The 14,775-nt window shown below is 44.3% G+C and overlaps 1 protein-coding gene across 4 annotated transcripts in view; it reads left to right on the top strand.

The window, feature by feature from the left end:
* LOC146796148 (uncharacterized) overlaps nt 1–14,775 on the top strand; it is a 202,819-nt gene that overhangs the window by 78,264 nt on the left and 109,780 nt on the right. For 3 of the 4 annotated variants that reach the window (XM_085628539.1, XM_085628541.1, XM_085628542.1), the window contains one exon: nt 13,475–13,601. The exons of the other annotated variant lie outside the window; for it this stretch is intronic. In XM_085628539.1, coding sequence (XP_085484665.1) covers nt 13,475–13,601 — 127 coding nt within the window. The remainder of the gene's footprint in view (nt 1–13,474; nt 13,602–14,775) is intronic. 4 annotated transcript variants of the gene reach the window in all.

Genomic DNA, 14,775 nt, shown 5'->3' with positions numbered 1-14,775 from the left:
ACCGACAAAAGCACACAAGGCCACCGGCACCGAGATCTCGAAGCCGAAACCCATCTCGGCACCGACCAAACAAAAAGCCCTTTCCAAGCCGCATACTTCCAAACAGGACACTAAAGCCAGAAAACCAACGTCCCCGACGCCTTCGGCTCCGACGGATAAACCACCTTCAGAAGAACTCTTTACACAAGACATTGACCAAGGATCCCAAAACCGGACATTTGATGCTCAGCATCAAAAAGAGACCGCTGGAAAAACCTACCCCAGCTCCACCTCCAAAGAGGAAGGACTCTGCTACATCACCTTTCAGAATGCCTTCCCCACCTCTTCCACCCCTCCACCCCCTCCTCATCATTCCCCAACACACCCTCCGGATGATGATGATCATGACACATATGATGACATGGGGGACGGGCCCCATGATTTACCTACAGGAGACCCCACTCCCACAGGCTCCCAAGACCCATGGGACGACTATAACATACCCGACATCCCTAACGTCCCACAAGATGATCTCTATCCTTCGAGACCATCCCCACCAGAAGACTCATTGGGGTTCAACCATCTACTCCAGAGGGCTGCACACTATTACGGGGTAGATCTCCAAAACGTCCCCGTGGAGGAGGATTTCCTCCTCGATACTTTCGACACCACGCATAGAGCCACCTCCATACTGCCCATGCTCAAAGGAGTGGTAAAACATGCGCCAGAGGTCTTTAAAGACCCAGTCAGAGCCAGGGTTATTAACCCGCGCATTGACAAAAAATACAAAGCCGCCCCTACAGATCCCTCCTACATCAGAGGGCCAACCCCACTAGATTCCCTGGTAGTGTCCACGGCACGGAAGAGGGCCAACTCCCAGGCGTCAGGCGATGCACCACCACCTGAGAAAGAGTCATAACTCTTGGACGCATCCGGCAAGCGCACTGCATCCCAAGCTGCCAGCATATGGCGTATCGCCAATACACAAACGTTACTGGCTAGATATGAAAGGGCCCATTATGACGAGTTAGAAGCCATAATGCAACACCTCCCTGACAAATACAAAAACGGGGCAAACAAGTTAATTCAGGAGGGTAAAATCATCACTAATACCTCCATCCGTTGTGCCCTAGATGCAGCAGACACCGCCTCCAGGGCCATCAATACTAGCGTCCTCCTCCGTCGCCATGCCTGGCTCAGGATCTCAGGATTCAAACCAGAAGTGCAAGCTTCCATCCTGAACCATCCCTTTGACCAGGAACATCTGTTCGGCCCAAAAGTGGATGAGGCCCTAGAAAAAATTTAAAAAGACACCGACACGGCGAAATCTATGGGAGCCTTACAATCACACCCTCCCAGGCGTTCCTTTCGCCGTTCCTCCTTTCGGAGCACATCCAGAGGCTATTCCTCTGATACCGCTTTCACGTCATACAAAACTCCTACCCAATCCACCTTCACAAGGGTTTACCAAAGAGGCGGCTACAGGGGCAACAATAATAAAGGCAGAGGCAAAACATACATCGCCCGCTCTGCCTCCACACCTACCCAATGACTTCCCTCCGTTGCCCCCAGACCATCCCACTCCGGTCGATGGCAGACTCCAAAATTTCCTTCATGTCTGGGCTACCATCACCTCAGACAAATGGGTGACACAAATAATTCGGTCAGGCTACTGCCTAGAGCGAATGTCTACCCCCCCAAACATTCCACCCAGACAACGCCCAATGTCACAGGACCATCTAGCATTACTAAAGCAGGAGGTAATCTCCCTCCTACAAAAAGGGGCGATAGAACACGTTCCTGCCAAACAACGAAATCTGGGGGTTTACTCCCTATATTTTCTCATACCAAAAAGGGACGAGACTCTACGGCCCATCCTAGACCTCAGGCTCCTAAACACATACATACACTCAGACCATTTTCACATGGTGACACTTCAGCAGGTACTTCCCCTGCTCTCCCAAAACGACTTCCTGGCCACTCTAGACCTAAAAGACGCGTATTTCCACATTCCTGTGCACCACGCTCACAGGAAGTTCCTCAGATTTGTAGTCGACAACCAACACTACCAATTCAAGGTACTCCCATTCGGAGTCACAACAGCACCACGGGTATTCACCAAGTGCCTAGCAGTCGTGGCAGCACACCTCAGGAGACAACACATCCATGCAGTGCTTAATTAGTGCCGGTGCTTTCCGGTGCTTAGCACCGACACTTATTTATCAGGGCCGGGTCTATACCTCGCCTCTGCACGTCAAATGGTATTGTGCCAAAGTAAATATAATTAGCTCAAACTCACTGTTAACGACTTTGTTGTCTCCCGAGTCCCCAGTGAAGTGTGTTGCGCCAGTGCCTCTGGTGCAGGAAACCAGGGTTCGAGCCTCGAGTTCGCGTCCACATCCTGTGAGTCTGGGCAAATCATTTAATCTCCCCGTGCCTGAATATGTAATGTAAATACGGTGCTATGTAAAGCGCTCCAATACCTTCGGGTCGAGTTCGCTCTATATAAATATGCAACAAAAAAATAAAATAAAAAAACGCTCTTAGTTCAGTGTTGCCGGTGGGCGGTACACTGATTGGGCTAGATTTGGTTCTGCCTGGGGTAGGGGCGCGGGTAGGGGCTGTGCGCAGCGTGCGTAGACCTTTTTGAAAACACCACGCCCTGGCACACACGCACACCAGAAATCACCAGAAGTTCAGTCGACGTTGAGGGCAGGCAGCAGGCTTATTAAGAAAAGCAGCACCAGTTACCGTAAGTAGACAAACCAATGCTGCTTACTAATAAACATACTTACTTGGTATGAAGGGAAGTGAACCGAAACCGAGGCCTGCTCTGAGAAATCATATCTCCGGCGCCGGCACTGTGTGCAATTAGAATGCTGGAAGGAGGAAGCTGGAAGAACAGGGCCTTTAACTTAACCCCTAACGTTTATTCATAAAAATGTACTGTTTTTCATTGCGTTTTTCATCTCTCCCCGGTGTGCATTGCAATATGGCAGCAGGCGCCAGTTGAACATATATTTCTATCCTACTGTGCATTGCAATATGGCAGCAGGCGCCAGTTGAACATATATTTCTATCCTACCGTCGTCGTCAAGCCTCGTGGTTGTTTGTGCATGCAGCGGTGCAGTTGTGGTCACTGGCTCCTGATGTCACATGGGGTACGGACCTGTCGAGCGGCGGGCTATTCCATCTGGTTCTGCATGCCCTCTCTCACTTAGTTTGCGGGTGATGTTTATCTTGACTTCATTCATTGTGTGTTTAGCTTAAGTGATGTTTTCCCGCTGCTGGCCAGGTTTGGCCTGTGTTTTATTTGCTGGATGGCCCGAGGCCCTGGAAACCCGTTCTGTGCAGAGTTTAGCAGAGTGTGGCAGTACTGTGGTGACCAGATACTTTAAATCTGCAGTGCTGTGGGACCTGGGGGCGCGCAATAGCTGTTGATGTTAAGCATTTTCATCTCTTTTGCCAGTCAATCAGAGCTCAGACTTTGAGTTTGGATTCGGAGCACACTCGGTACTGTCATCCTCTGCTCTGCATGCCCTTCCAATGCTAATCAAGGGTCAGGAAATCTTATCAGTCCAATGAAACTTGAGCATAAAACAAAATTTGAATTATTCAGCATATTAATTAGTCTTTGTTTAAAAAACAAACTGAATGTTGCATTTTGTTTAAACCTCTGTTCTCATAGAAGGGTTTTGTCTCTATCCGGGAATATTAATGATTTAAATAATTGATATAAATGTAGAATGTGCAATTAAGGACAAGACATTCCACCTGAAATTAAACAGTTTCTATCATTACTTTTTTATGAAGTAAAAATCCACATACCGAACCAGGCCAGGCAGGAGTTAGAAAGAGTCACGTGTAACTTATCCCTTAATACCTAGCAATCTCTATGATAGAGAAAACAAAATTCATAAATTATAAATAAAAATTAAAATATGCAAAAACACAGTCTCAAAAATTAATAGACAATAATGGCCCTTCCAACTCCTGATTCAAGGAGCAAGCATGGTCTGTGTGAATACGAATCAAGAGCGATTTTTGCTTAATTAAATCGGAGGAAAAGCTTAGACTAATCACATAAGCTAAATGTTGGCCCACTTAACTTCACTTGGACAATCACAGACAGACATCTCTAAAAGGACATGAAAAGCACAGAAGTGTATCACACTGCGTGGCACACGCCAGTGTGATGTAGTGATGCTTTCAGAAAAATAATGCTTGAGAGGGGACCCATACTATATGAAATCAGTCACAGCCATGAGTCTGTAACAGACTTCCAAGTTCCAACCCAACTACCCCAGTGAGTTAATGCTGCATAACAAGTGACTTGAGAGAAAAAAAATCTCATATTGTTCATATACAGTGCTGCTCCCCTCAGCCAATCAATATCTAATTTATAAAAGCATATTAAACAATATGGATTTCATTTTTCACTTTTATGCTGATGATACTCAGCTTGTGTTCTCATTCAAGGATCACTCCGAAAGCTCCTTAGCTAATTTCCGCCAATGCCTGGTTAACATCGCCTCCTGGATGTCTATTAACAACTTAAAATTGAATGCTGATAAAACGGAGGTCCTTTTTTTCAATCAGAAATCTGCCATCCCTCCCAACATTTGGTGGCCATCTGAACTTAATCCTCCCCCGGTGCCTGTTCAAGCTGCCCGCAATTTAGGCTTTCAATTTGATACAGCGCTTTCTTGTAAAACCCAAATTAATAAAGTTTCATCATCCTGTTTTGGAAAACTCCGAATGATTAAAAAAATCATCCCTTTTTTACCTCTTGAGTCCCGCAGAACTGTAGTCCATGCTTTAATAACATCCCACTTGGACTACGCTAACAGATTGTACGTTGGGGCCCCAGTGTACCTCATCAATCGTTTACAGACAGTACAGAATTCGGCTGCCAGGCTGATCTGTAACATTCCTTATCGCCATTCGATTTCACCTTGTTTGGCCAAACTACACTGGCTTCCAGTGAGACATCGTATTCAATTTAAAGCTCTAGTCCTTGCCTTCAGAGCTCTCAATGGCCGAGGGCCTGCATATCTAATGCATAGACTCAGGTTGACTCAGGCGACGCGGGATCTGAGATCTAACCATCTTCGCCTTATGTTCTGCCCACGCTTCCGCCTGGCTCGTATGGGCGGCAGGGCCTTTGCCGTGGCCACCTCCAGACTGTGGAATCTACTACCGTTGGAACTCAGATTTCTGACATCTGAGCCTCTGTTTCGAAGGAAACTGAAGACATGGTTCTTCTCTCGCCCCTAGCCTCTTCGTTCCTCTTCAGTTCAACCTCCCTGACCTTCTTATTCTCACGTTGTCAGCGCCGGGACACCCCCGTCGGGGGTAGCTGAGCGCTTTATACATTTCTAAATAAAATAAAAAAATTAAAAAAAATTCTTTCTGGATTCCTTACTTTTTCCACACACTACTGGCCAGCGTGAGATCAAATGAAAGGGGTAGGAAGCAGTTTGGTTACCTCGCAGCAGAGGCTGGGGATGAGTAAATAGGGAACAGCTAGGCCTAGATGGAAGTGCTCTTCTCTTGCTGCAGGGCTCACAGTGGAGAGTTTTATTTGCAGGTAGTGAAGTCCTTCTGCTCTCATTGCAGTGCACCCTTCGCCCAGTGACACTGACACCTGCTCCATAGCTACCAAGGTTTCAGATTCCAATGAGTGTCTATTTCATAATTTCATTCAATTCAGTGCAATAATGATTGTCATTCCAGTGACTAGGAATTACAACTTCTGGCGAGAAAAATCAAGCAATGGAGACGAGATATACACACAAATATCAGGCCTTGCACCCATTTGTGTATCAAGATTGTCTGAATCATATGTTTTGAGCTGAATCAACACCCTTTATTAAATCACCCGCTATATTAAGCTCCCAAACAGGGCATTACACGTCCATGATTGTTCAACACCTTTGAGCGATATTTGTAACTTTTAGGTCAAGGTCTTGCTGAAAATGTACTCTATTTTGCTCTGGAGCAAAAATATTTCTCTAGTGTGGCCTGCAACAAAACCTTTCAATAATTCTTTAGGCCTCCATTTCTTACTCCCTAAAGTCATTAAATTGAAGTTTCTTTTTCAAATGTGTAAGTTTGGAACCTCCAATCAAAACCTTACTATGAGGAAGGCTCCCTTGCTGCAATTCAGATTGGGTATTACATCTGACTTTTACCAGTGCCAGTTGAGGATGTGGGTGAAGCTAATGTAATAAGTGGGCGGAGCCAGTGGAGGAAGTGGGTGAAGCCGGCGAAAAGTAGGTGTGGCCTCTGACAAACATTTGAGCACCTGGACTTCATATTTTACAAATTAAGCACTGCATCCATGTCTTCCCATACCTAGGCGACTGGCTAATAAAAGCCATCTCACACAACCAGTGTGTACAACACACGCATGCCACTATCCAGCTACTTCACCAACTAGGCTTCACGGTAAACCACGCAAAGTCCCATCTGCAACCGTCCCACGTAAAACAATACCTCGGTGCCACCATAGACACCTCAAAAGCGCTAGCCTACCCCAGTCCGGCCAGGATCACAAGCATTCAGGCTCTACGCGCAAAATTTATAGCGCAACACTCCCTTCCAGCTCGAGTGTTTATGCAACTAATCGGGATGATGGCCTCTTGCATATTCATAGTACCTCACGCAAGACTCCAGATGCGTCCTCTCCAAGAGTGCTTAGCGCGCCAAGGTAACCAGGCCCAGGGTCAATTGACAGATCTGGTGTTGGTAGACTGTCGTGCACATCGCTCTTTGCAGTGGTGGACCACCAAAAACCTTTCCAAAGGACGACCGTTCCTGGACCCGGTTCCTCAGATAATACTTACAACGGACGCATCGCTCTCCGGCTGGGGAGCACACCTATTACATCACACCATGCAGGGCAGATGGACACCTCAACAAAAGTTGATCCACATCAACCATCTGGAGTTACTAGCATTATTCTTAGCCCTGAAATCCTTCCAAACACAGATTTCAGGCAAGGCAGTCCTAGTCCGCACAGACAACATGACAGCCATGTACTACATACAAAAACAAGGCGGTACACACTCTCCACCGCTCTCTCAGCTAGCACAGAGTATATGGAAATGGGCCATACCCCAGAAAATCTTTTTCCTAGCCCAACATGTCCCAGGAGTCCAAAACACTATGGCCTATCTACTCAGCAGACAGACACAACAGATCCACGAGTGGGAACTACATCCACAAGTTCTTCACCCATACTTTCAACTGTGGGGACATCCACAGATAGACCTCTTCGCCACCCACGAAAATGCCAAATGCCCAAGCTTCGCCGCCAGATATCCACACCCATTGTCCAAAGGCAATGCAATATGGATGAACTGGTCAGGCAAATTTGTGTACGCTTTTCCGCCTCTCCCACTCAATCCATTAGTGGTGCGCAAACTACAACAACACTCCCTCACTCTCAAACTAGTAGCTCCAACTTGGGCCAGACAACCGTGGTACACCACACTGCTGGAATTATCTGTAGTACCGCACCAAAAGTTACACCTCTCTCCACACCTCCTAACCCAGAACCATGGAGAGATCAGACACCCGGACCCAGCTCAGCTCAACCTAGCGATCTGGCTCCTGAAATCCTAGAATTCGGTTACCTCGATCTTCCCCCTGACTGTATGAACGTCATCAAAGAAGCTAGGCGACTCACCACTAGAGCGTGCTACGCCGCCAAGTGGAAACGTTTTGTTGTCTACTGTCACAACAATACCATCAATCCCCTAGATGTGTCCATTCAACACATCATAGGCTATTTACTACACCTGCAAAGATGCAATCTAGCCTATACGTCTATTAGACTGCACCTCACAGCCATAGCAGCTTATCTGCAAAACAGGCAACATCTGTCACTCTTTAGAGTACCTGCCATTAAAGCCTTCATGGAAGGCTTTAAAAGGATAATTCCACCCAGACTGCCACCCTCACCTGTGTGAAACCTAAACATCGTTCTCACCAGACTAATGGGGCCTCCCTTCGAACCTCTGCACAAATGTGAACTCCAATTCCTATAATGGAAAACCGCCTTTCTTGTAGCCATCACTTCCCTCAGAAGGGTCAGTGAGATACAAGCACTTACCATTCAAGAACCTTTTCTGCAAATGCACCATAACAAGGTTGTTCTCTGTACCAACCCAAAATTCCTCCCTAAAGTCATTTCTCCCTTTCACATAAACCAAGCGGTAGAACTACCAGTTTTCTTCTCGCAACCACAAACCGTTGCAGAAAGAGCTCTTCACACACTAGATGTCAAAATAGCCTTACTCTACTACATACAGAGAACACAACCTTTCCGCAAGACCAAACAGCTGTTTGTCTCTTTCTCTTCACCACACAAGGGCAACCCCATCTCCAAGTCGGGGATAGCTAGGTGGATTGTCAAATGCATTCAGATTTGCTACCACAATGCAAAACAAACGCTTTCCGTTCCCCCTAAAGCCCCCTCTACACGCAAAATAGGGGCTTCAATGGCATTTTTAGGGAACATCCCATTAGATGATATCTGCAGAGCAGCTACATGGTCAACACCGCACACTTTCACTAAACACTATTGTGTAGATGTGCAAACTAAGCAACAAGCTAGTGTGGGCCAGGCTGTACTCAAAACATTATTTCAAACCACTGCCACAGATACGGGTGGTCGCCGCTAAGGGTGGGTACTGCTATATAATCTATGCACAAGTGTGTAATCTGCAGCTCATATGCCTCGAACGGAATATGCTACTTACCAGTATGCATCTGTTCTTGGCATGTAGAGCTGCAGATCTACACACGCCCACCCGCCTCCCCGGCTACCTTTATCTGTTCCAGTTCATCTTATTTAGATACAACACACATGGGCATCTTTCCTGTTATTACTACGCTCCATCTTTCCCTGTTGGCGAAAAACAATCTGAGGATGGAGCCGAAGCCCATGCGCAATACGATCCAAAAGAGGAGTCACCGACCTTGTGACTTCCAAAGACTTTCCAAGAGGAAAAACAACTGCAAACATCCGGGCCCAACACCAGATGGCGATCTATGCACAAGTGTGTAGATCTGCAGCTCTACATGCCAAGAACAGATGCATACTGGTAAGTAGCATATTCCATATATTACCTACTGGCGAGTTAGGACCTATTTTCCATAGGAAATCCGCATCATTCTATTCTCAATAAGTCTGGTGCCGGTTGACGAATCTTCTCGAAATTTTCCAAACTTTTGGCCAGCTCAGGTCCGCTCCTATCCTGAAAGTTTCGTGGTGATTCGTCAAGCGGGGGCCGAGAAAAAAGGGGAGTCCCAAAATGCGTTTTCCCCATGTAATTTCCCATAGGACCTTTTGACGCAGCTACAGCCCGAACTGCTGAACGGAATTACACCAAATTTGCCAAAGAGATAGTCCTTAGTTTAGACTCGTGCCTTTTGCATAAATGGTGTAAATCCGTTCAGTAGTTTCTGAGAAAATTACAGTTAAAAGTACATATATATCTATGGCCTCGGAGAATCCGCGCACCCTCTTCGAACCGTGCGGGCACCCTCCCAATCACGCGCTGAATGCTAATTGGCTGTCAAGTGTCTGTCAATATTCGAAACCAGGAACTGTTGGCAGCCATTTTGTGCCTCAGTAGAAGCGAGGCTGAGGAAGTAAGGGAAATAAGTGTGTGAAAGATGTAAAGGGGGCAGGGTAGAAACCCCCCGGGCCCCCTTTTTTTAAGGGCCGTAAAAAATTTTTAAAAAACGCGCTTCCTTAATAATTAGCCCCTGGAGTGCCAAATCCCGGGGGCAAAATGCATAACAATTTAAAAGGGGTCTCCCGCCCTCCCATAGCAAACTTCGTTTAAATTTTGAAAGAGAGCAGGGAAACCTGCTCTTTCTTTCAAAATCCAAACATATTGCTTTTCCACACGGGGAGCTGCATGTCAGCAGCTCCCCATGTGGAAAAGCAATGCCGGCTCCCGAAGGACGCGGGGAGCCGGCTGGGGGCGTTGGGGCTCCCCCCACGGTCCCCAACGTGTTTTTATGAGCCCCGGGGGATGTGGTCTCCGGGGATAATAAAAATTAGTGATAGCGGCTGGGTTTTTTTTACGGTGAAATTAGGAGTCGCGCATCCTATCGCGTTGGGTGCACGATTTCTCTTGCGTAGGGTGCGTGGTTCCTAACACGTTGGGTGCGTGTATCCCAAAAAAATTGTAAAAAAAAAATAACAAGTATTAAAAATATAGTTTACAAAATATAAAAAATAGTTTTAAGAAATTTACAAAATTTTTTTAAATCCTTAAAAACAAATATTTTTTAATTTTTAAGAGAATTAATTGGAAGAAAAAAGTTTAAAAATGGTGAAAAAACAATATAAAAAAACATAATTAAAAGAATTGACACACTGAAATATAAAGATTTAGAAATCCTATGAAAATCATTAAACATCATAGCTTAAGAGAGAAGTTATAGATAGGAATTAGCATTTAAAAAACCTTTGAAATTCACTTAAAAAGCCATAGGTTTCAGGTATGTTATAGTTGGGAATTAGCAATTAAAAAACCTTTGATATTCACTGAAAAAACCATAGGTTTCATGCACGTTATAGTTAGAAATTAGGATTTAAAAAACCTTAGAAATTCACTGAAAAAACCATAGGTTTCAGGGGCGTTATAGTTAGCTGGACATTTCCCTCGTACAAAACCCTAGAAATTCCCCTGTTATAGTTAGTTCAGCTAACTATAACTCGTGCCCCCGCAATGCACTGCTGATGACGTCACATATTACATCACTCATGACATGGTCAGTGACATCACTGATGACATCTCAAATGACATCTCAAATGACATCACTGATGACATCATCCATGTGATAAATTGGTGCCTTTTCTCACACCCTAATATAACCTTTGATACACCCACTCAAAATTTCAGACGGCCATTCTCAAAACCATAGATACTCCAATACCAATAACTACATATCCACTCATTGACTCTTAGGTGTACACACACATCCACTCACCCACCTGTACAGTCACTCATACTTGCAGTCACTCAGTACAGGACTATCATATGCATTTATACACCTATATAGACACTCACAAACCGCCACTCATCCATAGAGGTACTCACACACCTAGTCAGTCATGCAAATAATTAATCACTCTCCCATTTACTCACCTATACAGTTATACACACACAAGTTCACTTACTCATAAAAATACTACCACATTCTTACGCTCTAATACAATCACTGATTCAAGCACACACTCATCCATACAGCCACTCTCACAATCACACACTCTCACATATAGCCAGTTATATACTCTTACACACATATATACTGCCTTTCACATATGTAGTTACTCACACATGTACCACTGAGATATACATTCAACCACTAACACACCCATACATACACTTACCCAACCATACAGTCCATCACAGATGCACTCTTAAAACCATGCACTCAGTGAATCACCCGCTCACACATCTTTGCACAGTCATACACAACCCACCCACACAAACACTCAGGCACCCATACAGATACTCAGACAACCAATCAGTAACCCATATCGACACTCATGCAGCAATTCGCAAACCCATGCAGCCGCTTACACACCAACAGACAGATGAATACAGACATTCACAGTTTAGTCACTAACCCATGCATTCAGTAAGTTGTTTAATCACTCACTTATAGTCAGTCACACACCTAGTAAATCATCCAGTCAGACACGTATACACCCACTCATTCTTCAACACGCCTTTCCCTATATATATTAAAGCGTATTTAAACTTTAGAAACTCACAGTCACTGGATGATGTCATCAGTGATGTCATTAGTGATGTCATCAGTGATGTCACTGACCATGTCATGAGTGATGTAATATGTGACATCATCAGCAGTGCATTGCGAGGGCGCGAGTTATAGTTAGCTGAACTAACTATAACGGGGGAATTTCTAGGGTTTTGTACGAGGGAAATGTCCAGCTAACTATAACGCCCCTGAAACCTATGGTTTTTTCAGTGAATTTCTAAGGTTTTTTAAATGCTAATTTTTAACTATAACGTGCATGAAACCTATGTTTTTTTCAGTGAAAATATATATATATATATAACACGTTGAAAAAATACTATGCATTTGTTGTAAGGCACCTTAATTTTACTGCTTATAAGCATGATGTAATTATTATACGAAAATTGCTGACAAATGCTGTCCTTATTGTTATTTTCTGGGCAGCCGCCTTTTTTGTGCGAAATAGGCACCAGGCTGGGATTGGTGGAGGTACACTTGGCTGCCCAGTAGCAATCTGATTGCTATAGGCAGTGGAAGGTAGTTAAGGACCCTTTAGCGACAAATCCAGATAATGTTTATTTTGTTGCTCGATTGCTTTTGATGTTTATAAGCGAATACGCATTCACATTTATTGCAGAATCTGGAGAGAAAAAAAACACAAGTTTCACTTTTTAAAGCAGTGGTGTTCAATTGCTGTATAGGACTGCTTCTAGGCCTCCACTCATCTGCTAAAAACGAACACAGTTGTTATACAGCTATCCACCTTTCAAAAATTACAGAGGTTAGGATATTGTCAGCCCTTGGTAAATCTCATAGAAAGTTCCTATAATAATCCATCTTCTTGACCAATATTAGGCTCCAACTTCTAAGTTTAAGTGCTAGTTCTTCTTCTACAGCCCCACCCCATCGGTGATACAATAAAATATGTATTTTCGCCCTGTTCTATATGGTATGAGGATGCCGTTCATGTTCCAACTCCTAAAATATCCCTTTTAATAAGCAGGAATGTGTAATAATGTGCTGCATTGCTAAATACTTACAGGACCAAATGCATTGCAAATGCTTGTTTACTAGCGTTGTCAAAATTAAGGCAATGTCGGTTTTAAATGCTAGCTTAGCCCTTACAGTGCAATCGACATATGCTTTTACGGTAAACCGAGAAAAATAAAAAAAAGTGAGGAAACGGTTGTAGAAAGTTATGGAATTGTTAAACAGTTAACAGTAGTGGCACGTGCTCCTGCTATTTCGCATCACTTCGTGCTATGTCCCTCTCACGGTTTGTCCCTCCCCGCTCGACAACCCAGCCTCCTGCCACTGCGTACCGGTTCTGCCACTGTTTTATTCCTTGGCTTTACAGCCTTCCCTATCACCCCACGCACCTACCTGGCTCGCTCCACTTATCTGCTGCCTACAGGCCTCACTGTCTGCTCTTTCCTCGCGTCTTTGTGCTCCGCCCATTTGCCTCTGCGGTCCACGCCTCTGTTCCACAGAAGTATGTCCCCTGCCTCATGTTTATGCCCCGCCCCTTTTATCCCTGTAGATGGAACTGTCTCTTGACATCTTCTCAGCTCTGCCCCCCACGCCTACTGTACAAATGCACCTCTCTTCTCACAGATGACCATGCATGACTTCGAGAGCGACTACTGAAACTAGACTTGGTGCAGTGTCGTTCGGTAACAGTGTGTGGCGTTTGTGCTTCCAGGACCAGGTGACGTTCAGTGACATCGCGGTCTACTTTTCGGAGGAGGAGTGGCGGAACCTGGCCGGCTGGCAGCGGGACCTCTACAAGGACGTCATGACTGACAATTACCAGACGCTTCTGTCACTAGGTAACGACCCATTCGCTCTCCTTTCATCACCTGGTGTTGTTTATTTTATCGACGGATGGAAGGTTTTTTTTGTAGTTCGTTGATGGCTATATTTAACTCTCGATTGCAAATAATTTAAATGTTTGTAACCGCTGTACGGCAAATGCAGATTTGAACCTAATTTCGTGACCCACCCCGTCCCCTAGGGACGAGATACATTTTTAATAACACAGGCAGCTTCATACATGGCTGCGCTCCCAGCGGGCTCAGGTTATCCTTCTCTTTGTGTTCCTTTTCTGTTCTGTCTTTAGACTTCCTGCACTAGTCCGCACTTGGCTCTTGATCAAAGGGATCTTTAGAGTTAAGAAGTGTTTTCGTAATGACATGCTCTACTGTATCTGTGCTTTATTGCGAACCTTTTATGCGATGCTAAATATGCTATTGTCATATTCATAAAGCTCACAGTAATGGAGATTGTTTAGCTGATTTCTAAAAGCTCACACTTTTGTAAAATACGTTATCGCAGACAGAGCCCCCCAGAGTGATATCTGTACATTAGCATACCATTTAAATGTGTAATTTTATTTTCAGAATGATTTCTAAAAACCTTAAACAATTCATAATACTGTAACAAATTTAAATTTTTATAAAATATATCCATGTTATGTATACTTTTATCAATAGATTAAACTAACGAATTGAAATTTGAAACAAATTGGACTTCAGATTAATGAGTTATAAAAGTATTACAGTATAAAGGGATGAGCTGAGAGCATTCACAAATTGAGCACTGCCTAAGAAAGATAATGATTTATAATTTTTCTAAAGATAGACTGTAGGAAGCTGGCTCTGTATACGGTATGCCACTAGATGGCTATACCGTGCACAGAGTCCAGGGGTTCCCCAAAAGTGTACAGGCCTCAATGTATCTCCAAGTTCCTCTATTTGTGGGCGTGTGGGCGAGCTGCCTTAGGCCTAACACAGAAAAGTGTAAGACACTTATTGTACATAAATAACCAATAACTGACGCACGACTCAATAAAGAGATCCACATCAATTTTAGAAAAATAAGCTTTGGTTGTACTTTATTTTAAGAACAAGATCTTCGCAATAAGGTAAGTACGTTTTTAATTAAAAATACCTTTCTCTTTCTAAAGTTGAAAGTGCAATTTCTGAGCAGTTCAATGTTATCTCA

Source organism: Triturus cristatus, chromosome 10 (assembly GCF_964204655.1).
Source record: "Triturus cristatus chromosome 10, aTriCri1.1, whole genome shotgun sequence".
Classification (NCBI taxonomy): Eukaryota; Metazoa; Chordata; class Amphibia; order Caudata; family Salamandridae; genus Triturus; species Triturus cristatus.
The sequence above is the reverse complement of the archived record's forward strand: the minus strand, read 5'-3'. Positions and strand labels throughout refer to the sequence as shown.